Genomic DNA, 27247 nt, shown 5'->3' on the forward strand with positions numbered 1-27247 from the left:
TGGGCTAGTGTTTATCGTGCGATTGCCGAAGGCGGCTATTTTGCCGCTGCACTGTCACCGCGTCGTAACGGAAATAAAAGAAAAACATACTTTCGCAGTTTCCATCGCTTTTCTCTAAACTACCACGATGCCATTATCCGAGCAACGCTCCCACAGGATTTTATTCCGTGTCTAACTTACTTTTCGTGCTTTAAACCGAATAATTGAACCAGGCTACCGAATCTTTCGCATTTCAAAGTACGTACTTTTGCTACAGCACTCGCTATATCTTCTATTTATTGCTCCATTGATATTTGGAAATAAAATATTTCCATTAAGGCGGCAGTTTTATTTATCCGTTAACGAGGTTCACGCTAAATTTTATTTATCAACGAAGTTAAGAATTATACTGATGTTCGGGAAATTGTTATTGATCGTGAAAGCGTAAAAGTTAGATTAACTGGAAGCTAATCGAGAACGTCGCAACGCCAAACAATTTCAATTTTGCAATCCACTCTGACCCGATTCTAAAGATAGAGGTGGCCTCTTTGCCCTCTCGCCTCATTCTACGAGCAACTGATATCGACGATACATTGAACGTAAACGTGTCTACGGTGTGGCACATACTACGAAACTCGATACACGAGAAAAGGAAAACGCAAAGAAGAATGCTACGAGAAAGAAGCTGCCTCGAAGGACTAGAAATACGACTATCACCTTCTCTTTTTCCACTTCTTCGCTACTGGATAACAGACGCGAGGCTCTAAGAACGCGCGAAGCAAGCAAATAGAAGGAAAATAGAACCGGAACGCACAAGTGACGAAGATGTTGGATAAAAGCATCATGATTTAGTAATGGCCTCGCTTTTACCTATTCTCTGTGCACTCATAGTCTACTTATAAACCAAAATAGTAGCTTCGTGTCTTACAGTTTCCCTTATTGTACCATAAGGCATAACATCAAAACTTTCAGATCTCACGAGACAGTCTCGGTATAATCTGGGTACGAAATATCACGTTAATGTATCACGATAATATCACGATTGTCTCTTTTTTTATACGATCACGTGCGTTAATCAAGTAAAATTACGAGATTTTTAATAAGAAAATATTTTTATTAAATAAACGCGTTCTACGTGTCTGAACGCTCGAAATAAAATCCTTCGGCTCATATTCGTGCGATTAACAATGAACCCATGGCTCTTCTTGTCACGGACGCAAACTTCCATAGTGAGAAATGAACACGCTTTAGGTGTCTGAACTTTGATGTACGCTGCGGGTTCCTGTCGAGCTATACGTATAGTGCAGAAATTCAAATATCGGTGCACGCACAGCTCCGTTTATGAAGGAAATAGAGAAGACTAATAAAGATCGCAGTAGGGCGCCTAATAAACTCTTAACGTATTATGTGATCCTGTAATCCTACGTTCTCCTTGTATTTGCAACTTACGTCTCAATAGTTGCAAGATATTGCATTCCAGTTCCAATATATAATAATATATTTTACTAGATAATGTACAAAGAAATTAACAAGAAATGAAATAATTCGTATCGAACAGAGTGGAAAAAAAGAATCGAACGTTGTAAAATATTACGTTATAAAGTACTGCGTTGTAAAATTATAGCACAAGACTACTGAAACGTGTAAAACGAAATTTAAATGGATTTGAATCTTTTATAAAATTCCTCTGTGTTAAAAATGGAATTCGTCGATTCATTAACGAACATGTATGTAGATAACTAAATATAGATCGCCTCGTAGTAGAAATTTTCGTTAAGCTATTAACGATTTTTAATAGAGTTATTCGATCTCGCATTCGGGTATTGCGTTCTTTAGCAGACAAAACAGGGAAGAAAGAAAAAAAAAGAGAGAGAGAGAGAGAGAGATTCAACGAAATAGTACGACGATAATGAGATACGTTTAATCATAAATAATGTAGCAGTAGAAGACGCGAACGAGAGAAGCAGATAAACGTGTATGTGCGTACTAAATTGGTACATACATGGGTCGGCGTACATTGTGAAACATTTGGTAGCATTGCCCCCGACGTCCTTCCGCCAGTCCTTCGAGCGAACCTCTCGTTCGCGTGTTATCTGACTGTGTATCGCACGGGTTAGCAAATGTCTCCAGACATCACGTAGGTAATAGAGATTCTCGAACAAGGCATCAAATCCAATGCTAGGATGCTTCGTATTCGCCTGTTAGGAATGGTTAACGAGACTTAGCTCTCAGTGTTGATAACGACCTTGTGTTTACCAAGCGTACGTAACAATTCAACGTCAAATGCCGTTGCTTTCGTTGAGTTGAAACGTACAAGAGGAATACGAAACGAACGAAATGTCTAAATTCAAAGGTGGTTTGACATTTTGCGAGAGGAAAATGAATCAACGGCGATATACATGCATCGATCGTTCTATCGATAGATTGTTAGTATTAACGACGACGAATGTTAGTAAGAAATCGTTAGTAACCATGATTTAATTTCGAGACAGAGAACAATCAATGTTTAGTCTTTACAGCTTCGTCTACACTGACACACGTCATGCGAGTATCTAGACTTTATAGAGTAACTCAATCAGGTGTGCTGCAAGCATGCATATTTACTCAGACTCGGCTAATGTTACACACCTATGTAAACTGCGGGTTCTGTTGATCGTACCTGGCTGCAGGTCAAACATCTACCTGGCTTTGAGCAACTATCTGCTCTCTGTTTCCAAATTCCCAGAATCCTAATTTCGCAGTTAAAAAGAGAGTACAGCACACGTTGCTATTAAGTTGTTCTTTGCGAAATAACAGGAAATATCGATACAACTTTCCACGGAAAACACTCGATTAACGTTCGTGCTAGTTTCGCGAAAGAAACGATCGACTCCGTTGATCGTTACACGCACGGTCCTCTATTATGCTCTTACACTTCCAAAAACTTCATCCAACTGTGAGACCCCATCTTGCTTTTTCCTACATTTCCCAAACCTTCGGAGAATTTAATAATCTGTGGTGTACGTTAATTTGGTTAATCCTCGCCGTCAATCATACTAAATCCACGTAAATCCCCAGAGACAAGAAAAGCGGGAAACATCGTGCAAGGTGAACAAATAGAGACAGATGTATAGAAAGCTTCGATTCTTACAAACAAGCGAACCTTGATTAAAAAAAGACAGAGTCAAATAAAAAGACAAATAGTCAAAATTTCATTCTGTAAGTGTGCCCACGTGTACATAATACATAAATTTACGATATTACACACGATAACTGCGTAAGAGGATGTGATAACAATGAAACTATTTTTATTTCCTCTGCTACTCTCATAGCGAAATATGGAAGAAAAATTGCTAGATATTGGAGCCAGTTGGATGAAAGGATCGAGCAGAAAAGACAAACCATTAACCAGAGTAAGTTTAGAGCGAGTTAACTTTAAAACCATAAATTAGGTGGAACTACGGTGGACTACCCAAGTAACGAAGAAAAAAAGCAAGGATCGAAGATCTTTCAAATATTCTAACTCTTTTTACCTACACAGAGTTTGAGTAATAAAACAATGCAATAAACCCACAGCACAGGAAACTGCAGTTATTCAAGATTTTCCAGAAACTGCTCGGTATTGTCTTCCAATTGCACTCTCTCTTTCTTCTTTCTCTTTCTCTCCAATACACCCTTTTTTATCAACCTAGCACGCTGAATATTAGTTTCGTTTGTAGAATCCACGATCTTCGCTACTTAGCACGACGACTTGACTCTTCTTCTTTCGGCGCTTTTTCTTGTCTGCAGGCAAAGGGCACGAATAGAGCGCGAATGTTCGATTTTACGATTCTCAAGTCCTTCGAATATTTCATCGAATATTTCCAAGGAAAAATGTAAGTTTGGTTCAGTCGCAAACACGTAAACAAGCAAAGGGGAGCCCGGTGCTAACCTAACGTTAGCTGAAAAGTATTCTTTGTTCTAAAACTCGTTCTATTTAAGATACTCTACATCTGACGAAATCGTACGACCGCCGTGAAAGGGAATAGAAGAAAAAAAACACCATCTCTTCTCTGCTTATGCACACATGCCATGGACTATTCGTCGGAGCGATGGCGGTGAACGTAGTAGAGTTTATTGAAGTATCGCTAATCCCTCGGGACGATCCGGCAGAGTAACGAGGCAGCTGCGCCCTAGCATGTCTTAAAGTACGAACTGACGGACATAGGATGCCGTGATTTACTCGACCGAGTCTTGAACCCACAATCTGTAAAGCTTAGCGAGTCTGCATTTTCTGTCCAACTACAACTTCCTAGTTTCGCAAAGCTCGCGATATTAAAACCCATTCATTTTCTTAAGTTTTCCCGCCTCTATCTTCGTTCGTCAACTTCCATACAAGCTAACCCACGGCTTTAAGCACGTACCTTCGATTGATCCAGTAGCAGAGAAAAGAGATACGATCTACCTTATTTCTCAACGAGCTCTTGTACAAGTTTCATCATCGTTCTTTAACCATCGTCGCGAACACAGCATTCTTTAGGATAGTATCTTCCTCTTGTCTTTTTCTTTTTACAACATTAATTCACTGATACCAGATTGAATTTCCCCAAAGTCAATGCAAAGAGTAAATGCCGGTTTCCGTCGGCTCGAAAAATTTATTCGTAACTGGGTAAATCTCCCCTTAGACGTTTCCTTTCGGAATGAAATCCCTTCGTGGCTTAGTAGGGTAGTTCTCGTTACGCTCGTTGATGCCACGGTTTCCACGGCTTCCACGGTTTTACGTGTTGTCCTGCCATTCGTAAAGCGACTCACGTATTCCAGTGATGACGTCACGCGTGAAGAGAGCAAAATATAAAGCCGCACCAGGACCCTACCAAACTCCAACCAGATGTAGGTATTCGTTTGAGCAAAGGGAAAAAGATGGGGAGAAAAAAGGAGGAAAAGAGACAGGTGCTGTATGAAAATGTACAGTTACAGAATTCTACAAGAATCCAGCTAGGATGCCATAAAATAGTTTTCGTACGCGTCGCTATCGTACAAACCAAGAGAAAAGAATGTATATACTCGTTACTAGAATAACACTCTGCTCTTTGAGTGTGCAAACCGATGAAACGTATGTCTGAAATAGGATATCCATAGAAACACAAAAGAAATAAGCGAAAAAGCAAATGAAAATAACGAATTAACTAACATTTCGACCGTATTACGCTACGTGTATTTTCCTTACAATTGACCCAACAAAACAAACAGGTTATAACAAACAGGATTCGACACTCGTGATAAATTTGCCAATTATTATTTACTAAAATTATACATCGATCCTACCGCGAATTTAATCGAATCAATTTAGAGACGTAAATAAGAAATCTAATAGCTATTAAATGTTAAGTAGGCGATTTATTTTATTTTATTGCATTCTACTTATAGAGAAAATTTGAATTATAAACGAGACCCGGACGTAGTCACCTCCTCGTGGTGGGTCTTGGAAATTGGTATTATTTTCTAGAAATTACTCTTTGGAAAGTAATACCAAGCTAAGAACTACGTACTAAATTAAAAACTTTTCTAATGCATGTTTTAAGTGTCCCAATTTACTTTTAGACTGGAATTCTATAAAAGCTTCTGTAACATTTACATGAATGTGCATTTATAATAAAACATTGATTTAATTGCTCGTAATTTTAAGTAATTTCATGCATTGTACACGTGAAAATTATCACTTTAGATCGCGATACACAACAAATTGAAAATAATACACAACGCTGTAATATAAAAGAATGTTAACGGACGATTTATTTTCAAATATGTTAACGATGAAAACTACGAGACAATGCAAAGCCAATAAATGGCCGTGAAAATCTCGAAATCCTGTGACACAAAAATGCAATTAGATCTACGCTATATCTTGTCTACGGTATTATGCAGAATACCATCGATTTTGAGGATCACTTTAATCTCCTCAATTCTGTACTATCGACCCGAGGAGACACTGATTAATCGAATGGACGCTTATTGAAGGACTATCGCTAAGCTTGGCAATGTCGACAGAGTATTCATAGGTCTTACTGTTCGTCAAGCAAACCAAATTGATTAATCCTTCGATGCGTTTAAAGAAGATCGTCAATTTTATTGCTCAAATCTTTTCTATACAAATTCGTTGTCCTGGCTAAAACCGGCAAATAAAATATTCTAAGCCAAGATCCAAAGACAAAAAAAAACTATATAGACTATTAGGGTGAAAGTAAGTATTATATAACGATAACTATATTACGAAGTAATTATACTTTGGCTTCTATCGAATAATTATACTTTTATCTTGACACGACTTTATGCGTCCGAAAATGTGTTACGTGTTCGCTAATTTCGTGTGAGTCAGCCAGCACGTATGATTATTAAGATTCCTAAAATGTGACAGCAAGTTATTATTAGTATGCCATAACGTTAGCATAAAATGTCCCTTGGGATCGGTGGCCAATGGCAACCAACCGGACACCCTCGCTGTGGCCACCGAGTTGGTTGCATAGAAGAGGTCGAATGCTATAGCGTTATCACGGCTAAATCTGGGCAGGGCAACGACATGTGGTTAAATTATTAGAGCCTCGTTTAATTGGTCGTACTGACGGCTCGTGGTTTAGTCGTACGCGAAACATCTGGTACTTTGGTTTGTTGTCAAATATCTTCCTACCTTGAAAGGTTATACACCAAATAAATTTAACGAGGAATATTTCCCCGGAGTATTGAAGTAAGCCTCTCAAAATAAACGATAATTACATCGCCGTAGAAGCAAATTACTTGCTTTCGCGTACAACGTGCGAGAAGAGCAAATTAATCGATAAACCATTCATTCCAACAACGAACCGATAACAGAAGCGACTGCGCAAAGTAGAGACTTCGGATTAAAAACGCGAAACAAAAGTTTCATGTAGTTTCCAGAATTTACTCCGAATATCCTTTCAAACGCGTGGCTCGCATTCAGAAAATCGATTATCGAACCAAAAGCCAATTGGTAAAGCATAATTTCTTTATAATAAAGAAACTGTCTCTGTTTAGCATCCCTGGTCTATTTCTTACTCGCGACGTTAATTAATCGTCGAAGAAAGTCTACTCGAATAAATGGCGGCTGCTGCTGCTGCTGCTTCTCGGACGGAACTAAAAGAAGAACTTCTCGCCCGAGAACTTACCAAGTCGAAAGTTGCGAGAGATAGTTGCGCGTGAATCAATTTCGTTACCTTCTTACTCTAGCAGCATGATCACAATTAATTAAAGTAATTAACGCGATACGGTTTGTGCGAACAAGGGAATCAATTTTCCAGCCATGTTTAACCTATGAAATCTCTCCTCCCTCTCTCTCTCTCTCTCTCTCTCTCTCTCTTTCCTTTATTTATTTGGAAATCATGAAACATCTACGTCAAAATTGCAGCCTTCGATGTAGAAAATCTAACTTGAATTACGAAAGGGGTTGGAAACATTCGCGACTCGCGAACTCTGTCACTCTTTCTTTCCTTGTTCGGTCTTTCCCCTTGTCGCACGTGCCACAGGCACAAGCGTAAAGAGCTTAATCCGTTTCATTGCTCGTATAAAAGTGGGGAAGCAAGGAATAGAAGCGGGTGAAAGAGAAAAGAGGAAAGCGCGCACGTCTCGCGTGACATCGGTTGCCGTTTATTAAGCGTTATTAAGCGGGAAACGAGAAAAGAGCTCGACAGCGACGGATCTTTATTTTATACGCGCCTCGCGAATACACACCGCTCCGGATTATCTCGGCGTACAGCTGACTGACGTGAAATTCGAAAGAAGAGCCTTTAATCCTTCCCCATCTCTAACGGCCGTGCTACCGACTATGAATTTAGCACAATTTTCCGAGCTTCTCCGAGCTTTCCCGACCTGTTTTACGATTAGTCGCCAATCAACGCTTCCGAACATTACTCCATTTTACTTTCGTTTCTTCCTTTTTCCCAGCCTAATTAATATTTCCAAGAAATAACGTAGTCACTTTTCTTCTTTCACGAGTATATAATTATAAACTGTGAAAGAAATAATTACGAAGCATTAAAGAAACGATATTTCAAGCGCTATAATTGGGAAATATTTGACATTAGGATAAAGAAGACGGTAATATGTACTTAGCTACACCGAGAAAAATATTTTCAGAGCGCAATGATATACAAGGAAAAATGTTGGCGAAGAAAAGGAGGAAAAGGACGTGAGAGCCAAAAGTGGAGCAAACAACTCAACACCATCTTTAATGTAGGACACCTCGTGAACCAAGTCTGTAGTAGGTTTCCGTGATACTCCTAAGAACGGTAGAAGGAAGAAACCTCTCCCAAGAATTCCGTTCTTCCCAGCTAGAGTAAAGAGCACAAAGTATGTACTTCCTCTCGGGATAAAGATATCCCTAACGGGCGGTTTTATTATCGAACGAAAAAACCACGCATAACATCTTATGCTACGAAACATCCAGGGTTTCGTACCAACAGAATCGTAGCAGAATAAAAGCTGAAAATATTTAGCGATCTTGCCTTAATCAGAGTGTTAAAAGGAGAAAAGCTTCGAGATGGATCGATAGATTTTCTATTTCTATCAATCTATCTCTTATATCGCAAATACGTGGAATATTTGATTGGAAGAAAATACTACGACGAACGAAGCGAACCGAGATCTGCGACAATTTTTCTTATGGAAAGCTATCGTAAATAATAACATAATAAGAGGACAGAATTTCTTCCCCGTGAAAGTTCGTGCTTAAGATTTAATGAAAAGAGTTGCATACGGTTGATCCGTCTCGTAAGTCGGAGGAAATGGCCCTTTAAATCTTATCCGGATTCGAATGTACGATTATCGGAACAAGGAGGGTACACGGAATGGGAGGAATTGGATAAAACGTCGTTAATCGTTGAACAAAGCTGGCATTGTCGCGCTAATCAGCAATGGCCACCCTGATCGAAAATAAATTGTCGAGAAAGAGTATACGGCGGCGCGTTTCAGCCGAGCACGAACGCCACTTTTCTTTATTGCACTTTCATACGTGTACTGGGTACGTTTCAGGGGTGTGCCTTGAAATTTACCACCCCGCCTTTTACCCGTCTGGAATACATACGTCTCCATGATCATAAATAAGTATATATGTGAACACGTGTGTGCACCCCGATGATACTCGGAACGACACGAGCGAGCGATTATCGACGATTATCAATCGATCGAGCAACATTCCCATCGGTCCGACGACGACGAAAAATCGCCCGAGAGAAACGAGTAGAAATCTCTTGACTTCCGCGCTATTTCACACCGCAGAAATTGCTTTTATTACGTTCAAACTAAAAGCAGAACGGGGATATTATTCGAAACGTAGAAACATAGGAGAAGGTACCGACTTGGGAAAATCAAATCCATTGGCCATAGCTCCTCTGACTAAATCACATCAACTTCGCACGTACGTGTTTCAGCAGCCTCGCTACGTACGTGCTACTACACTCGGATATTATCAATTTGCCACGGTAAGTAAATTCTGGTCAGTCTAACCGAGTTCGTTTCTCATGTAACCACGCGCTCAACATAATCGTTCTTGTTGTTGTTTCCTATCACGAAGCAAACATAATACTCGCAGAAAACGTTCTTCCATCATCGAGCATAAAGCAGGTCTATTCGACCGATTTAAGGTTGAAAACCAGCCGGTCAGTAGTCGGTTGGTGCCTCGATTGTAGTCCTTATCACTAGCAATAACAGGACGCACTCTCGCGTGCCAATGATTGCATGGTTCCTAGGCGTTCTACCGTGAGCACTGCCGTTCCGCTAATACTATTATGGAACCAGGTCCTTGGATCACCATGAACGTACTACCTTCTGTGCCCTCCACGAATACAGAGTAGGTTACGTACGCGGTGTCAGTTGCATGTCCTAATCAGAGGTAATGTCCATTGTTCGCTCACTGGACAGTACTGGCAATGTTCGGAGTAATCGATCGCTCGACGATTCAAAATCATCTAAAATCGACTTGCGCTTAATCGTGTCCCGACTTCATTCATATTTTATGCTCTTTCTAAAACACGGAATAACGACCGCGTTCAAACATCTCACCACGATACACCTAAATATTATTAAATTCATACTTTCAACGAATTTGACGATTTTCAGCCTATATTAAAATACAATTCAAGGGAAGTACAACGCGTGATATGTTAGTAGCCATTAGTAGTACGTGTAGTTTACCTTGTATCGCGAATATCACTGTACAACGTTTCACGTAAACTGGATATATTTCGCACGCTACAATACGATAGAGCACGTACGTTGGTGCCACTGTTTTTGACCATGATTTTTGTACACCGTTACTTGCGCGGAATAATTCCAAAAATGTTACATTCCAACAACTTGATCGGCGAACCTTCTATTATACGCACATTCGTTTACCAATATATTCCTTTACGAGATTCTCTTTATGTATCGCTCCAAATTCACCTGTTTCTCTTCCATCGATTATTCTATTAGATACCCAATACGAACGTACCACCTCGTGTTAAGTTTGCGCAATAATAAAACATTCAAAAACTTTTAATCGTTCCAATGTCACCGCATATCGGTATATTCCTTTTTGCTATTAAATGATTAATCGTAGTAAGAAAAGAATATGATAAAATAAGTAAGAAGAAAAGTAATCGGAAAGGTAAATGAAGAAAAAGGAAGAACGTTCTAATATTTAAAAGCACATAGACGCGATCTAGGGACATGCTACGCTGTCGAAAATCGTGAAAAATGAACAAACTTTGAAGGAATATTTTCTCTTGCCACCTCGAAATCACTCTTTCTTGGAAGAGTTCTTAATTAATTAGCACGCAAATCAGTAACAAAGAGTTACGATGGGCGACGAAGAAAAAGGTAATGAGAGTAAAACAAGAAATATCAGAGACTCGGGAAGCTCTTAAAAGAAAGAAAGATGAGAGGCAAAAGCGGGTGAAAACGATGGGGCTAGAAAAGGTAAGAGTGGGATTACTTGACAAACCAAGAGACCCCCAGCCAGTACTGAAGCATCAGCCTCGGGCACTAGTTACACGATGTCTCGGTTCAGGCTTTACCGCAATTCGCCACTATATGTTCTTCGAATCTTCTAACGTTTTCCTAAAGAATCTAAGAGCATAAACGCGCTCTTCTCATTGCCTATCACAATTCTCCTACTTTAAATTTCCATCTTCTACGCGCCTTTATTTGATTATTACGTGTTATACTTATACTATCTACGATATAAAAGATATATGGTTAAATACCGTAAAAAGATAGACCATGTCGGTATAATCGTTCGAACATAAAGGTACAGGGCATTCTGACGGTTGATAGAAAAAGAAGAAAAGGAAAATTGAAATAAATTATGGCAGAAAGAAACATACCGTCGCATGTTGCCACTACTCGTGTCTACATTTTATTTATCGCCTGTTAACCCGCCGTGACTGTTGCCGACGTAATCGCAGAGTCATTAAAATCATTAAATCACTACAACCTATACGCTCCTATTTCTACACTCTCGCCAATCTTTGGATCATTCTGTGCATATTTTCCTTCGTGCTTTTCCACTCTCCATTGTTGCTTATTTAGCGAGCCTTATCGCAAGTAACAAATTCTCTTCTTTTTTTCGGTAAGCCGAAAGTCGCGTAAAACGACGTTATTTTCATAATCATGTATTGACTTTTATAATTTGCCCTAAATTTCAAAGTTTTTCATTTAACTCTCTTTACATGATGGTTTTAATACGCTTTCAACATATAAAAAAAAAAAAAAAAAGGAAGAAAGAGGACTGAAAACAGAAAACACTTCATGAAATAAAATGCAACGTGATTCATTATGAAATATTAAATATCATTATACAAGAAACAAACGACACACTAAAGACTACAGAAGGTACTTGGAGGAAGCTAGAAGAGTGTAGCTTAGGTCAGTGAACGTCGAGCGGCTCGAGTCTAATGAACGAATGGGGTCTCTACAAAAAAGGAAGAGATAACAAAAAAGCTCGCTTGTGTGCGGTCAGTTACTTTCCATTCTGTACTGTTCTTATTTTGTTCTACTCTACTGGTACAACGTTACTACATCACAGTTGAATTCCAACAGCAAAAAGAACATAAACTTGCAGGAATAAAACGAGTACTTTTCTATTAAGAACATTTACAAAATTTGCAAAACATATTCTTCCTTTAAATAAAAACAATGTATTGACTTTATATCTGTGTGATGAAACATAACACTGGAAACCACAAATTTTTGCAAAACTTTTTATACCATTGATGAAATTCACATGGTTTATATAACTTTCGCATAAAAGCAAACACGTAAATTGAACAAACTGACAGAACTATTATCCTCGATTCACGAATAACACGTAAGAAATATAAAATGGAACGAAGCGACAAAATCTTATAATTCGCTCAAAATTTATAAAATTATTCAAATGCTCGATTCAAGCTCCAGTTACAATGTTTAATTTTTATTCCGAATCTTTCACTTTACTCTGCTTCTACGAAGAGAAATACCAATTCCATTACTCAGAAACCGTACATGCGTTGACTTTATTCAAACTCCATATACAACTAAAAGCTATAATCGATTGTTAAAATAATGGTCTTAATTCGTTATCATTTTCAGCCATTCCATACATCACTCCTTGCTTATATTTTATGGTTCTAATTATTAAATTTCATCCTTCTTAAACTAATATTCCATACTATGGTTATTTGCCCTAATCTCATCCAAAAATGAGGACACCAAGTACAACAAAAGATATAAAAATACACTGTATAACTAGCGTTGGAAAATATTCATATCATATTGTTCAACCGAAGATTAAACAGCAAATTTTCTATTAAGGGTAAATTTGCAGTTGATAAAACAGCATTTGATCAGCACCCGCAACGGGTTATTACACAGTCGGTAATGGAATCTCTCGCCGGTAACGCAAGTGGTGAGACGTCGGTACAGACTTACCTTCGTTTCTTGCATTTTACAATATATAATAATAAAGCGGTAATAAAACAATCGTTAGAAAACGAAGAAATATATTTCGATTTCATATTTTATCATATTTCTAAATATACTGAAACTTAAAATACTACTTGTTCACTTTTTTTTTAGATTTATCTCTCATCTGCTGAAACTAAGTACATTACTTACATTCCTTTCGTAAAATATTGTTTTCTAACATTTTCCTTATACCAGGCTAATAAAAAATACCATCGGACTGCTGTATTGTAAATAACAATTAGTTATTTAGTTATGGGAGCCCAAAGCAAAAGTGTATTCGATTAAATTGATATGTATAAGAAAGAAATCGCATAGCTCGAGAACGAAGGGATCGCAATTTGTACAAATAGAGGTACGAAGAAAGGAATACATACTTATCAATAACTTTAAAATATGTTTATGATTGGTAAATGAACACTGAATTGCAGTTGATGCAGAAAATTGAATTCAAAAACAAACGAGTATAAAAATGTATTCAAACAAGTGAAAAATTAACGGTTTCAATATGACGATACAAAAAAAAGGCCAATAGTTTGTAAGTATTGCACACGCTCTAATCGAATTATTAAAGTAATATACATAAAAACTGCCTTTTTAATTATGTATAAAGTAAGCGCAAAAAAGAAAATACAAACATACGGTTAGTAAAATAGAAATAAGGATTAACACGTAAAAAGAAATAAAAGATCTGTTTTGTAAAATCTCGATACTTTAACAATTTAAAAGTACTAATAAATTACCAAGTAATACGGATTAGGTATCCTACGATGATGACACAATGATTTTATTTGATATAAGAAAGAAACAAATTTTAATTGTCGAGATTTTACGGTGTGGTATTAGTCGTATGAAACGTTAGTGGTAATAAAAATTATCGTATTATCCAGTAACGTACACGGAAACGTCGAACAAACGTATAATTGAGATTAATCAGTTGCACGAATAGAATAAACTATTGATACTTTATCATACAATTAAAATATTTTATATCAACAATAAAATTTATCAATAACGCCAATTATGGCGATTTATGGCACTGCTCGACCTAAGTAAATTTATAAATCTTATGACGTAATATTTCATTTGCAAAATAATCCTTACTCAATATTTTGATTTATAGAAATATTTATGTGGTCGATTTATCAAAAATCACCCAACGAAGAATTAGAACAATACGCGCGATACTTGAGTGTATTTTTTTTTTTTACAAAACTAATGCGTCCGCGTTTCATAAAAGTGCATGTTACTGAATATGTGAGTAATAAATAGATGATGAAAAAAAAGAAACTAATCATACATTTATTTGCAGTTTGAATGTTTCGGAGCATTCTCTCCTGGGATGGCTCTGTTGATACGCACCTGTGTACTTTCTCAATACTGGTCCTATTTCCCCTTATTCTGAAAATAAACGAAAATTATTAATTTAGTAAGAACAATTACTAAGATTTGAAAAATTTAAACTATCGTACATCTAGAAAAATCAATTCTATTTCCAATGTTTTTTATTTTCTATTCGTATAAACACGACGCAAAACGATATATTATATAACGTATAGTATATAAAAATGTTTAAAGGTGAATACATAAGCAAATATTAAAAACAAAAAAGATTTAACTTTGCGTTCACGATTCGAATATATAGTTGTCAAAGGAAAATGAATGTAACGCGAAATAATAAAATGAACAACGTGAAATGAAAATCTACTAATATGAGCCCTACTTATTAATGTTATAACATTAGCTAAATACATAGTAATTATTAATACATTTAGTGCTAAAGACGACTATTTAGGAACATTACAAAATCGATACTTTTCTTTCACAGCATTCGTAGAACGAAGAAAAACAGAACGTTCTCTAGACACGAAGTATCATTTCTGAATGATAAATAACAAATACAATATAATACAGAAAAACGCTTACAAGATGTGTTAAGAAAAATGAAAACGCACAAATAAACGACAAATAATTGCGACGATACAAATGGAAGCATTGTAAGATACAAGAGGTTATATGTTCTGACGCGCTTAACTGTCATGCGATGCATGCTTGCTTACACACGTTTCATGTAATTCGTATTATTATACCTCAACTATAATCATATGTGCTGAAGTATCACAATTTAATAACGATTCGCGGAAACAATTCGATACACGATGTAAACAAAATGATTACCCCTCTTGTTTAGAGAGCGACCATGGAAAGGCAGAACAACGATTATGTACAGAATAGCAAAACACTCACCACTGGTTTCGGATATACGTTGACCAAATGGATATTAACTAATTTCCACCCTCACATTGTAAACTAACGTGCACTGTATCTATTTACTACACACTGACTTAAAAAATTCGTGTAAAACATATAAAAAAGGCAATAATTAGGAAACTGACAAGAAAGTCGCCATAGCGCTTTAGTACTGGGCGGCCATATTGCTTTGCTTCCCACTAGCTGATATTCCGCGGGATTTTATGAAACCGTCTAACCATCCATTCACGTGAAAGAAAATAAAAAATATAGTCACATATCACTTTTTCTTCCATAGATTCTATTTATTATTAGGAAAATTTTCACAAAAAAGAAGTTATAGTTATTGAAAGAAAAAGTTATGGATATAAGAAAATAAAAATTTCTGTTTAAAAGATATTAGTCTTGTAGTTAAGTATATAATCTAACAAATAATTAATTATGAATGGAGTCATGGAATAATAATATGTATAGTATTTAATACAACTAGATGACATTTTCAGTATAAAAAGGGTTAATATCCATAAATATTTATATTTTGATATCCTCAACTCGTATCAACATGACACATCACAATATTACCATGACATATTTATAATAATCTCTGAACTATTAATTATATAACTGTCCTGAAGTACTACGTGTAAATTACCACGCACCTGCCAACGTATTAAGATCTGAATGAGACGATACAAAAATTATTTAGAATGCTACAAGCTACCCAGGATATGAATTAGAATCGACACAAGTATATATGAAGGACTACTAATTTGAAACTATCTAATCACATAAATTTGCCTTCCTAACATATATTGTTAACGTCTTGTAATGCAATGACAAAACTATCAGAGAAACATTGCTCTAAACATTATTCAATGATAGAGTTGCACTTTTCTACATATAACAACATATAACTTTACCCATCAATCATAAATTTCTGTTTACTTTTACTTTAACAGTTTTACTAAAAGTCATTTGGTATATAGACCTATATATGTATGTATTGAGAAAGAATTTCCATTGCCTTCTTTGTCGAATGCACATATATCACATGCACATACTTATTTGTTTTTCTTATTTATTATATGCATTTATTCTTATTCTGTACAAAAACTTTCAATACGTTTGTCTTAATTCATGACTAAAATTCATAAATTTTACAATGGCCATACATGGAATAATGAGGAAAAAAGTCAGGAAAAATATCAGCATATATATACATACTGATAATTATATTAAAATAAGTAACAAACAATATTCTTGTATACTTCTAATTAATTTGTTGATGTTAATGAATTTGAAATAAGACAATTTTTTACTTTCTTTGTAAGAGTAATATATGTATGTATTGTTATGTGTACGACTCAAAAAAGAAATCTTAATGAATACCAAGTTGATACTTATAATAATACTTACTTACTAATACATATAAGCTCATTAACTAAATTTAGTTCTTTTTTTTGCCAGAATTTTAAGCATCTATATGAAAATATAGATTTCTCCATATCCACAAAAGTAGTTTATGTTGATTATAGTTGACAAATAGTTTGTCAAATGTTGTAAAAGAAATTATATTTCTAATAATATAAACGCATACTAAATTACCTAGTATAGATGTTCATGTTTCAATTCCATAAATTCAAAATTATGTTAGTTCACGCATGTAATTTTCCACGCACATCTCCGTATTTCAGTTTAACGTATTACTTGAAACGTAACATGCTCGCTACTGAAAATCCTTTCCACATACGATTGACGATTCTTATTTGGACACGTGACACGCTCGATTTGCTAGAGGGTCCCACCACTCCTCGTTAACCGAAATTCGTCGAGCAGACCGCGTCGCGGGGAGTCATTGTAATGTCAAACTCGGAACGTTTAGTTGTGTTGTTGTCACTCCGCGATACGTATCTATTTCTTTAATACGTAGCAGTTTCATAATTATTCTTCGTCGTTCAATCACACGCTCAATTCACGTACGTTTTAATTCGTAATTTATTACGAATATTATTTGATTATCTTTTTCTTCTTCATCACCCTTCTGGTTGTTGCATTTGCCGGTAGCTCTTATAACGAGCAATCAAATGCAAGACATTTAATAATATTTTGGATCATTGTTTCATTTTTATAATTAATTGCAATTTGTTCTTTTTATACATTTATTTTAATGTTCTGCTTGTTTCTTGTGCAGATTAAATTGCGAGGAAAGTTCGAGGCAATAGAAGGATGTCACGAAATTTAAGAAGATGCCGTAAAATTCAAAAGAACATTCGAGAAACAACGCTACAGGGGCGAAGGGGTAAGAAAAATCTTATACAAGTTTGAATATATCTGCGCATTGCGATTTTTACTTGTTGCGCAGTTTTATTTAACGGACAAAAATGCACGCCATGATGTATTAACATATTTGAAGCCCTAATAGTAGATATTCAGTTTAGGATAATTTTTATACGTTAATTTAATTATGTAGTATACATAGAAATATTTGATAATGATAGAAAATATTCCATAATGCATAATAACATTTCAAATATATTAACTATATATTTTTTCATATTCTGGATATAATATTTCCTTATGTATGGTAAATAAGTAATAATTAATTCGTAGTTTTAAAAATAGGGTATCTTCATATAAAAAGAAAACCCTCTATAGAAAAAGAGGAAGATATGGAAAAGAGTATTTTATTTTTATGCGATCAAGCGCAGTGCGGTCGATAGAATCAATGTTTGTACGTTACATATTTTCAATATTCTTTGGAGCATTAAACTTAATTTAAACGGACTCGTTAATAGTCTCTTGTTTTATTTTTTCGTACATTTTCTTTTGTAACATTTTTTAACATTTATAACTTTCGGTAGTAGAGTCGCAGGATTCGGTAGAGGATAAGGCCTCTCCTGGATCTCAAGAATATAGATATTTTTGTATATTGAACAATTTCTTTTCTACTACGATACGACAAAAACGTTTAACATGGTTCGCAAATCGCTAAAGTCTCAATTACTATATTTAAAATTTTCATTTTGGGTTCCCAATTTTTATAATAATTAGACTGTATAAGAATTTCAATTCTTATTAATATTAAAATTACAAATTTAAATAGAATTTTATTACTCATTATTTTAAACTTTTAAAACAATCAACAGCATGTTTTTAAAAACAAATTACGATATTTCACATGTTTTGTTAAAGGTTCTTCTCAGTCTCCACTTCTCCCTCTTCTCTGGAACGAATCCAGTGGTGCTTCGAAGGCCAAAAATGTAAGTAACTATGTTTTCTATGCAAATATTATGCACATTATAATTCATAATGTAAATGTATTATTGCATTTCCATTTTTTCGTTACATTCGTGCCCATACCTACAATATAACTAGATTTCTTTGGACATATTTCTTTTTACATTTCCCTTCTTCTTAGCAAAATTTCACTTAATTATCACTGTTTAACGAAGAAAAGATGGTACACATTTTTCTGTTGTACATAGAAGACACCTTAGCAGTAGAGTGCTATTTAATGATCTAGAGTCATAATACGAGGATAAAAATTTTTCGACTTTTAAATGAAATTCTCAAATTAAGAACTAAGCAGTTAGAAATAGTTTACAATTGTCTTGCTTCGATATTTTACCTAATTTTGTTAGTTACAAATTGTTTGAATTGCTCGATTTTGATATGGTAGCGGCATCTCGCGGTGAATCAGTAAAACTTGATTCTTTTATTCACGTTCAAGCATTGACTCGCCGCGAGATGCCGTCACCATATCGAAATCGAACAATTCAAACAATTCGTAAAAAAATTAGGTAAAATATCGAAACAAGTCCAATTGTAAATTATTTCTAACTGTTTAGTTTTTAACCCCTTGCTATACTTTTACGAGTCTGAGTCGTGATAAGAATTTTGAGCCAAATCTGAATATCACGAGTCTCACTCGTGGTCTTAATCTCCAGCCAAGTACGAATCTCTCGAATGATGTCTTTTTTATAAATACAGGAGCGCGGTTTCATGTTTCAAGTTCCGACACTCTGTCTCCGCTTGTTCGGTTCCTTTCCCTTCCGAGTTAAATGGTATGGCAAGGGATTAATTTGGAAATTTCATTTAAAAGTCGAAAAAGTTTGATTATTGTGTTGATTCATTGTTGTTATATCGAAGCTGTTTTGAAATATTTAATATTGTTAATTACGTACCCTGTCAAAAAACGTTCGATTTTGACACGATGGCGGCATCTCGCGCTTCATCAACAAGATTTGATTCCATGGTTCACCGTATGATGTCGCCACCATGTCAAAATCGAACGCTTTTTACCACGCCACATAATTATCTAAGTTAAGCAAACTATCGGCAAGAAACCAAATGTAAAGTTACTCTTAAATATTTTATTTCAAACTTTAATAGTTGAAAAGTGCTGCGTAAATTTCGGAGAATTATCATTTTCATATCTTTAATATCCGACGATTAGTACTACCCTACCACCGCTAGGTGGCTATAGCATCTGTGTTATTACTTTAAATCGAAAGACCACGTAATTTGTAAAATTAATTTTTGAATTTCTGTGGTCGTGCTTTTTCTTTTTTCTTTGATTTTTCATCGATACTTACTGCGAAATTCACAGGAATGATTTATTTCTTATTTACATGAATTTTTACGTATTCCCTAAGTAGTAGATTTACTACTAAGTACCAAGTACTAAGATCTTTTTCTTTTTATTTATTTATTTTAATAAATGACACGCCATACATCATATATATATATATAGAGAGAGAGAAATTATTTCTGATACTTGCTGATACATACTCCGCTAGAAATTGGTACGCTTTTATTTTCTATTTATTTTATTTTATCCGCATCATACGAGTCGCTGAGAAGCCATGCTAATCACCTCGGCAAAGAACAATACAAAAAAAATTAACAATAGCCGGGATTATTTTTGAAAATCGTGTCATTCGCAGTTAATTAATCCGTTTCTTCGTAATAAATAAATTCATGGCCTTTAAACTAAAAATAAAATCCTCTCGTTCCTTGAAGTATTAGATATTAATTACGTAAATTGAGAACTCGAAGAAACCAAAGTTGGTCGATTTCACTTTTCAGAGGCTCGTACGTGTCTTACGTTATATAATATAAAATAAAATAAAGGTTTGATTTTCTTGCGACACGCAAAGTCGAGGGCGTCGACTATATTTCTAACTAGTAGCCAAGCATAATTTGCTAGCTTGGAGAAAACTGAAAGCAGGACAGGAAATTGGAACGAAAGCCGCGGCGAGGCTAAGTTTGTCACGCGTGTCTGATGCTTCGTGCAACAAATTGTGAGCATCTCGGAATATGTATTTCTCAAGGCAAGAACTTTGCATTCAGTGTATGGAGACCATCGCGTTAAGAGTCGTTACGTGAGTTTGGTTATCCGCTGCTGTACGAAAGCACATAACTTGTATAACGAACTCTCGAACGAAGTTTGCTGACTTGCTGCTTCGATTTCAGCCCCGCATAGCTCACTTAATTAGCGTCAACAATTTTGAGACACTAACTCGACAACTTGCTACGAAGTTCATTTTTTTCTACAGCAGATTATTTAAACAGCACGGCCATTTTCATGGTGTGTAGGCGCACCACTTGTCGATGATAAAATTACCATTGACCATTTTATACTTGGAGCGAAATAATAAAAATAAATTATACTTTATTTGCGAACGAACCGCGAAATATCGCTCGAGAAACACGGTGGCGAACCAAATGAATATCCTTTCGTTAGAATGCGAACGAATTTTTACGATCTTTCCATTTATTCGTAAAATTTTTCTGTGAAAAATACGGAAACACTTTTCTCGAGGCAGCGTGCGTGTTAAAATTCGCATTATCCCTACGCCAGAGCGTAGAATAAATCGAAAGCATCCTTCGGCTGTACAGTTTGCATTAATAATTCGCGCGCACGTCAAATATAATCCGAAAAACTTTAGTCTGAAGATGTGTTTTCGTTCTCGTCGTTCGTAGACGACGGCATAACGAAAGAGTAGCGAAGTTGCGGGGAGGGTGGAGTTTAAAACTTGTAGGAATGTGTGTGTGTGTGGGTGGGGGGTGGTGGCGGTGTAGCAGTCTCTTTCCATGTTTCTGATTACTTTACAAACTTTTGCACGAGCACCGGCAATGCAAGGAAAGCTTTTAGATGCTTGTTCCTAGTGTGTCCTACGTAAATCATGTTTCGAAAGAATCGTATTGTTCGTTATCCATTAAATCGCACTTTTATGCACCGCTCTGCGAAAATCTTGTACGCGATTCGATCGCGAAAACGAATTATCGTACAATACGTAAGCGTATTTTTATAGACGCGTAGTTTCGTTGAAGAATTCGTCGCATTACGACGAATACATCTACGTATGCATTACGAAGAAATACACGCGAGTATAGAAGGTAGAACGTAGGGCCTCGTTGTAACGATTTACAACCGTATATTCATTGGCGGTATGTTTAAAAAGATATTTGTCTCCTTGAGAAGGGAAATGGTCGTAGCTAATATATTACTTACGTTATTTCGTTTCGAAACATATTCCGCGAGATGGTTCGTTCGTTTTCTGGAAAAGCTTTAAACGCTTATTAAAGCTATTCGTTGGATATTCTGAAATCTCTGATCTTACGACGGTGAATTCTTGAAAAGGCGAAGCAAAACGATTTGAGGAAACCGAAGTAGCTGCTTGGTGCGTGCGGAATACGAACCCTTTGCTGGATCAATTAGCGATTCTACGTAGCACTTTACTACACACGGTATAACTCGTTCTATCGCTTCGATCCGCCATACATAATTTATTCCTATACTCTTTTATGTCAGCTTTTACGTACAATTTAAATAATTAACTAATTTAAATAATTACAATATAATTCGTGGCAGCGCGATATATCGATTCGCGTGCAATTATTGTACGCGTTTGTAAAATTTCATTTCGGTATTTTATTGGCTCGCGCGTAACATACTACACCTATGTGTGTGTGTACGAGGAGTATCGAAGGTAGTCCAGTCTTTACGAGTTGGCGCGAGAGAACGTGGATATAATATGTGTCAGGCGGTTTGCGAAAACTAAATTTGTAGTTTTGTGGAAAAAGCACGTTGTTTGTTGATACCTGTAAAGGGAATAGGTGGTCGTTGATAAAACCGCGAATTTTTATGCGTTTATAGGAAATTTGAATGTACAGAATATACAGAATATGCCGCTTTCTATAATACCTGGTGGGTAAAACGATTTTCTATCCGAGTTCTACCTTCTTTAATTATATTGTCAGAGATATAAATTTGCATGGAAATCCGCAGTCTACTGATAAATTACGACCGCGTTTCTCCACATTTATCCCTTTCCGTATATGATAAATGACAGACGACACAGATTATATCGAGTGTTAACTGGATAGGAAGTTTTGCTTTTTCTTATCACAGGCACGAGAATTGCGAGAATAGTTGAATGGCGGTACGTTGCTTTAACATAATTCGAAAACGTGTAATTATGCAAAGATCGCAGCTTGTTTTCCTTTCTTTCGATCGCCGATCGAACCCTGATAAAAAGTCGCGTAATGCTCGTGATCGTAATTGCTCGGCATGCTTAGCGGCACGAATGCATAATCGCGTATTTTACGGTATAATTTTATAATAGGCCCGCGAGTATTTCGGACAAAGCTCTTGGACACGTACTTTTATAATTTCGCGATCGCGCGTATCGCGATGTTGCTGCGTGTATTCACCGAGGGAAAGTTTTCGGCTCGTGGAGGTTTCACCTTGTCAAACCTGTCGTTCTTATTTTTCACAGAACGTAACGTAGTCTCGAATTAGAAATAATTAACAATTAAAAATGTGTCTTCGAAGGTTAATATGTAATGGAAAATAATAACAAGTATTAAACATTACGAAGTTTTTTAGTCATTTAACACGTTATTATTAATTCGTTCGGTTGCCAAGCAACTTGAAATTAATAGCCAGATTATCGTGATCAATCCTAACGTTTAATATTCATAATTAAACATTTTAATGTTATATACCATTGATGAGATTTTAAATAAACAATTAAAATTTCATACGATATATGTATATCTATTAATTTACTGTTAATTGAATATTCACGTACCGCTGGTAGATACGGACCAGTAATCGCATACTTACCAGTGTCAATGTACACATACGTCTGCCGTTTGAAGTTTTAGGAATTTTAAGCGGTGATCGAACTTTTACTTGCAGAAGCTTAGGCCTCTTCGAGAATTCGGGCGGTCGTAAACGCGTGGCAAATAATTCGAGGTAATATAAATATATATCTCGTCTTGTGGAAACGTTGAAAACGCAGTGGCAAAAGGAAATTACGGTCTTTTAGAGATTTTTCAACCATAGAGGTTCGAGTTGACGACTTTCGATCGTACAAGAAAAAACGAACGCGCATTTTTTTCGAGTTAAGTTTGGGAACGCGCACTTTCCCCCGTAAGTTTAGTAGACTGTCGACTATAGACTATAGACTATCGACTATCGACCTCAACGGTTCGGTGACCGATTATTCGAGCTGTTCGAGAGACCACCTTACCGTCCTCCGATCACCACGAATTTCGTTCAAACGAACGAAACTAACTGATTTCCCACGGGATAACCATGCTGGAAATTCGACGTAAATCGATCGCAAAAGCCCAGATGCGATTACGAACGAGTTGCCGTCGATTCTTAATCTTGAATGGTTCTTTAAACTCCTCTGGAGCCGTTTGTCCCATTCCTACTTTTTCTTTCCAGTTTTCCCCACCACTTTCTCATTACAGCGACACTTTCCTCTTTTCCAGCTACGTTGCTCGTTCAATTATCCGACACACGCGATATACGCAGCGAGACACGTGTGCTGTACGAGTGCGTCCTAAACTGTGTCGCGCGTGTCTCGCGTGTAACGTGTGCGTCATATGCGCTGTGTGTATTCTGCGTCGCATTGCTTGTCGGAAGATTTGTATCTCTATGCTGCCCGAGGCAACTGCATCTTGAAATGGCCGCTATTCCGTTCCACTAATCATATCGGAAGGGATTTACGCGTGCATGGAGTAATTGCCTCCGAACTAATTTCCTACTACTTGTTGAAAACTAATCTTCGATCTGGTTAAGCGATTGTTCCATTTTTCCCTCTACTCTCGAGGTGTTTAGTCACGTACTTTTGATACAAAGGATATATTAGACGCTGAGAAGTCACATTGATTCTTTGCACGAAATGTGAAATAGAGAAAAGCGTAGGTTACCTATGAGTAACACGATCGTTGATTTTCTACATAAAGATAAAGTTACTTGTTAGCAATCGATCGTTGAGTGGTTCTATACTTTTTATAATTTTTCTTTCGTAGCATAATTTCAACCAATATGGAAATTACTATGTCGTAGAAAGCGATAGATAGACAGCGATAGCAATTTTATAAATGATGCCTGTGGCATGAAATTCAGAATGTCTTCGCTTTATCAGTCTTTCGGATTAAAACGAGTGTATATACAGGATACACGCGATACGGCTAACTATCGGCAGAGAAATCAATTAACAACCACTTAATACTTTAATTTATTATGACTTCGTTATATCCCTTTTGCCAAGAGTATTCATTTATGTGGCTATTTTCATCTCTTAAATTCAATCGCGCCATATCGTTTCTGGGTTACTTTAATATTCACTGGAAATTGTTTAATTATTTAGTAGTGGAACGAATATCGAAGGGAAAATTGATCGCTTCGCGAAGGAAACAACGCCAACTACGATATCTAATTAGGATAATCAGTAGAGAAAAAACTCTTCGTACCACGTATTTCAATTTCTGCGATATTGGAGAATTGGTAGGAGGTAACTGTGCTAGTATTGCGAAATGTTCACGAAAGCTTGGCTATGTTCTATAGTTGCATACGCGAGCGGCAGAGAGATCGTCGAGAACTCGAAGAACGATACTAAATTTCCTAGCAAGTACTTAGCTTAGAAGATGTTTATTTGGAAGGGAATCGTGGTTTCAACCTTTGCAACTTTGATGCCAAATTCTCTTATCGAAGTTGAAGGAGATTATTTGTGGATTTATCAGTAAACTACGAATCTACGTTCTATTATTAAACTATATCGTAATAATAATTATTTCTCTTTTAAAAGCGCTTCCTTCCTTTTAGCATCTCTTTTTTCTCGTTCGCTCTTCAAAGTCTTTTTTAAGTTATTTATCAGCGGTGATGTGTTTTTAAGATGTTCGTCGGAAGGAAATTAGTTGGACGTTACTTTGCTGTGATATAATTCATGACGTGAACTTAACCTGTACGATACGAAGGGTAGAGAATGTGCTTACGTGAATGAGCGATCAAGATATCCAACGATGGATAGTGACCCGAGGTCACGAGGCTATCAGGTGTCGTAGGATTGATTAGAAGTGATAATCAGCGATTACCGTCTTTCTATCGATTCTATAGACGATTCCGTCTAAGACGATAAGGCCTGATACGAATGACGGAATCTAGAAATAAAAGAGTCGTATTTTTCCGACAATTTCGCTAATTCCAAAAAGAAAGAGTTCATGACGGTATTTCTTATCGACGAAACAGTTATATCGTTCGACTACCAGTTGCTGACTGTTTGCGAATTTCCAACGATTCTACGCGTCGATGAAATATCAAATATGCCGCTGTTTCTTGGAAGGAACGAGACTCGCGTGAAAGATTTGTCACTGCAGTTGATTGCAAATGTAACGCCGACGTTGGAGAATTAATAATGGAGAATCAAGCGAAACAACTGGCACGATAGAATCGCGTGCATAGCAATCTGTAGAACGATTCGATGTAAATAGTACGACTACGTGTTTATTTGAATTTTCATACGCGCTATTCACAGCCACGTGTGAACGAAGAAGAGAACTTCTTGCAAGATGCTCGAGTAGCATTGTTCCAGCAGAGTTCGACCAAGTTTTGAGACAGAAACGAAAGAAGAAAGTTGGGCGTGAAAGTCGGAGTAGTCCTGTTCGGAAAGCATCGAAGAAAATCGAGATATTGTCTAGATCGCGAGGCTGAAAGTTTTTTTCGCGTCAGTCGTATCGAGCCAACTTCCATCTATACCATCGCTCGGAACAGCTACTTCTCCTTAACGATGCGACAGTATTTCACTTGTACAGCTTATATAACTTGGGAATGTCTGTGGCGTATCGTTCGAAAGGATAACGCGGTATATATCCGGATTCGGATAGCGCGGATATGAAATCGGAGAAACAGGTAGAGAGATTTTTTAACGGATCGAAAGAGAAAAAAAAAAAGTGGTAGCGTATCCATTCCGGGGTACGGAATAGATGCTCGGTAGGTCGTGTTACACCTTCATCGTCCGAGGGTGCAAGGGGTGATGGCAGATCGATGACCACGCGAGGGTGTTGAACGCACGTGACGTCACAACACATACAGTGGTAGGAAATCGGGGTTAGACAAGCCTAGGCTCGGTACAACGCTGCTTAGACGCCGTCTCTTCTCTATCCGGTTGTTTCAGCCACGTTTTACCGACACCTAGTGTGGCGCGTTGGCCGGAAACGTGTCCAGAAGCGACAGAAACCACGTTGTTTCATTACAAGGCATTATTACGTTTGATGCTCGCACGTGAACGTTAACGCCAGCGTTAACGCGAACGTGAACGCGAGTGCGAACTCTAATATGAACGCGAAAGCGAACGCAATCGCAAGCGTAAGCATGAATACATCTGTGCACACACAACAGCGGAAACACGAGCACGTTTACTTAGTTATGCATTTTCACGGCAGTCGCAAGCACGAACGATCTCGCGTTCTCGTAGAAGGCGTATTCGGTGCGAGCAACCCGACTACAGCAGCCTTGCCAGCCGCGTATCAGCTACAGAGAAGCAGAGACGGTCTTTTTGGTACTCGTGGTCTCTACGCTCTGCTGAACACTCGCTCTCCGACCTACTAATTTAGCGGATTAATTAGCCGAGACACTAAGACTTGCCGGAAAGGCGGAAATCCAGACGTCCCAACGGAAAATTTCTGTCGTATTACCGAATCTCTAGGTTTTCTTCGCGGCGATCCTACGCGAGTTTGAGTAAACTTTGGTAATCGGATTAAAACG

The 27247-nt window shown here is 36.9% G+C and overlaps 2 protein-coding genes across 17 annotated transcripts in view; one reads left to right on the plus strand and one right to left on the minus strand.

Annotated features, from left to right (window-relative positions):
• LOC126923095 (tyrosine-protein phosphatase Lar) overlaps positions 1 to 27247 on the minus strand; it is a 278024-nt gene that overhangs the window by 192823 nt on the left and 57954 nt on the right. For 4 of the 14 annotated variants that reach the window (XM_050736147.1, XM_050736156.1, XM_050736146.1 and 1 more), the window contains exons 1-3: positions 15178 to 15395; positions 14293 to 14331; positions 1982 to 2177 (exon numbers count right to left, since the gene is read on the minus strand). In XM_050736147.1, coding sequence (XP_050592104.1) covers positions 1982 to 2017 — 36 coding nt within the window. In that variant the 5' untranslated portion in view covers positions 2018 to 2177; positions 14293 to 14331; positions 15178 to 15395. Of the gene's footprint in view, positions 1 to 1981; positions 2178 to 14230; positions 14332 to 15177; positions 15397 to 16785; positions 16989 to 27247 lie in introns of those variants that run through there. The other 10 variants (XM_050736149.1, XM_050736142.1, XM_050736145.1 and 7 more) reach the window with 9 other exon arrangements.
• Positions 17287 to 27247, plus strand: part of LOC126923137 (uncharacterized) — a 141836-nt gene continuing 131875 nt past the window's right edge. For all 3 annotated transcript variants that reach the window (XM_050736287.1, XM_050736290.1, XM_050736289.1), the window contains exons 1-2: positions 17287 to 17479; positions 18373 to 18440. The gene's annotated coding sequence lies outside the window, so the exon portion shown is untranslated. The remainder of the gene's footprint in view (positions 17480 to 18372; positions 18441 to 27247) is intronic.

This window comes from Bombus affinis, chromosome 13, assembly GCF_024516045.1.
Source record: "Bombus affinis isolate iyBomAffi1 chromosome 13, iyBomAffi1.2, whole genome shotgun sequence".
In the NCBI taxonomy this organism is placed as follows: Eukaryota; Metazoa; Arthropoda; class Insecta; order Hymenoptera; family Apidae; genus Bombus; species Bombus affinis.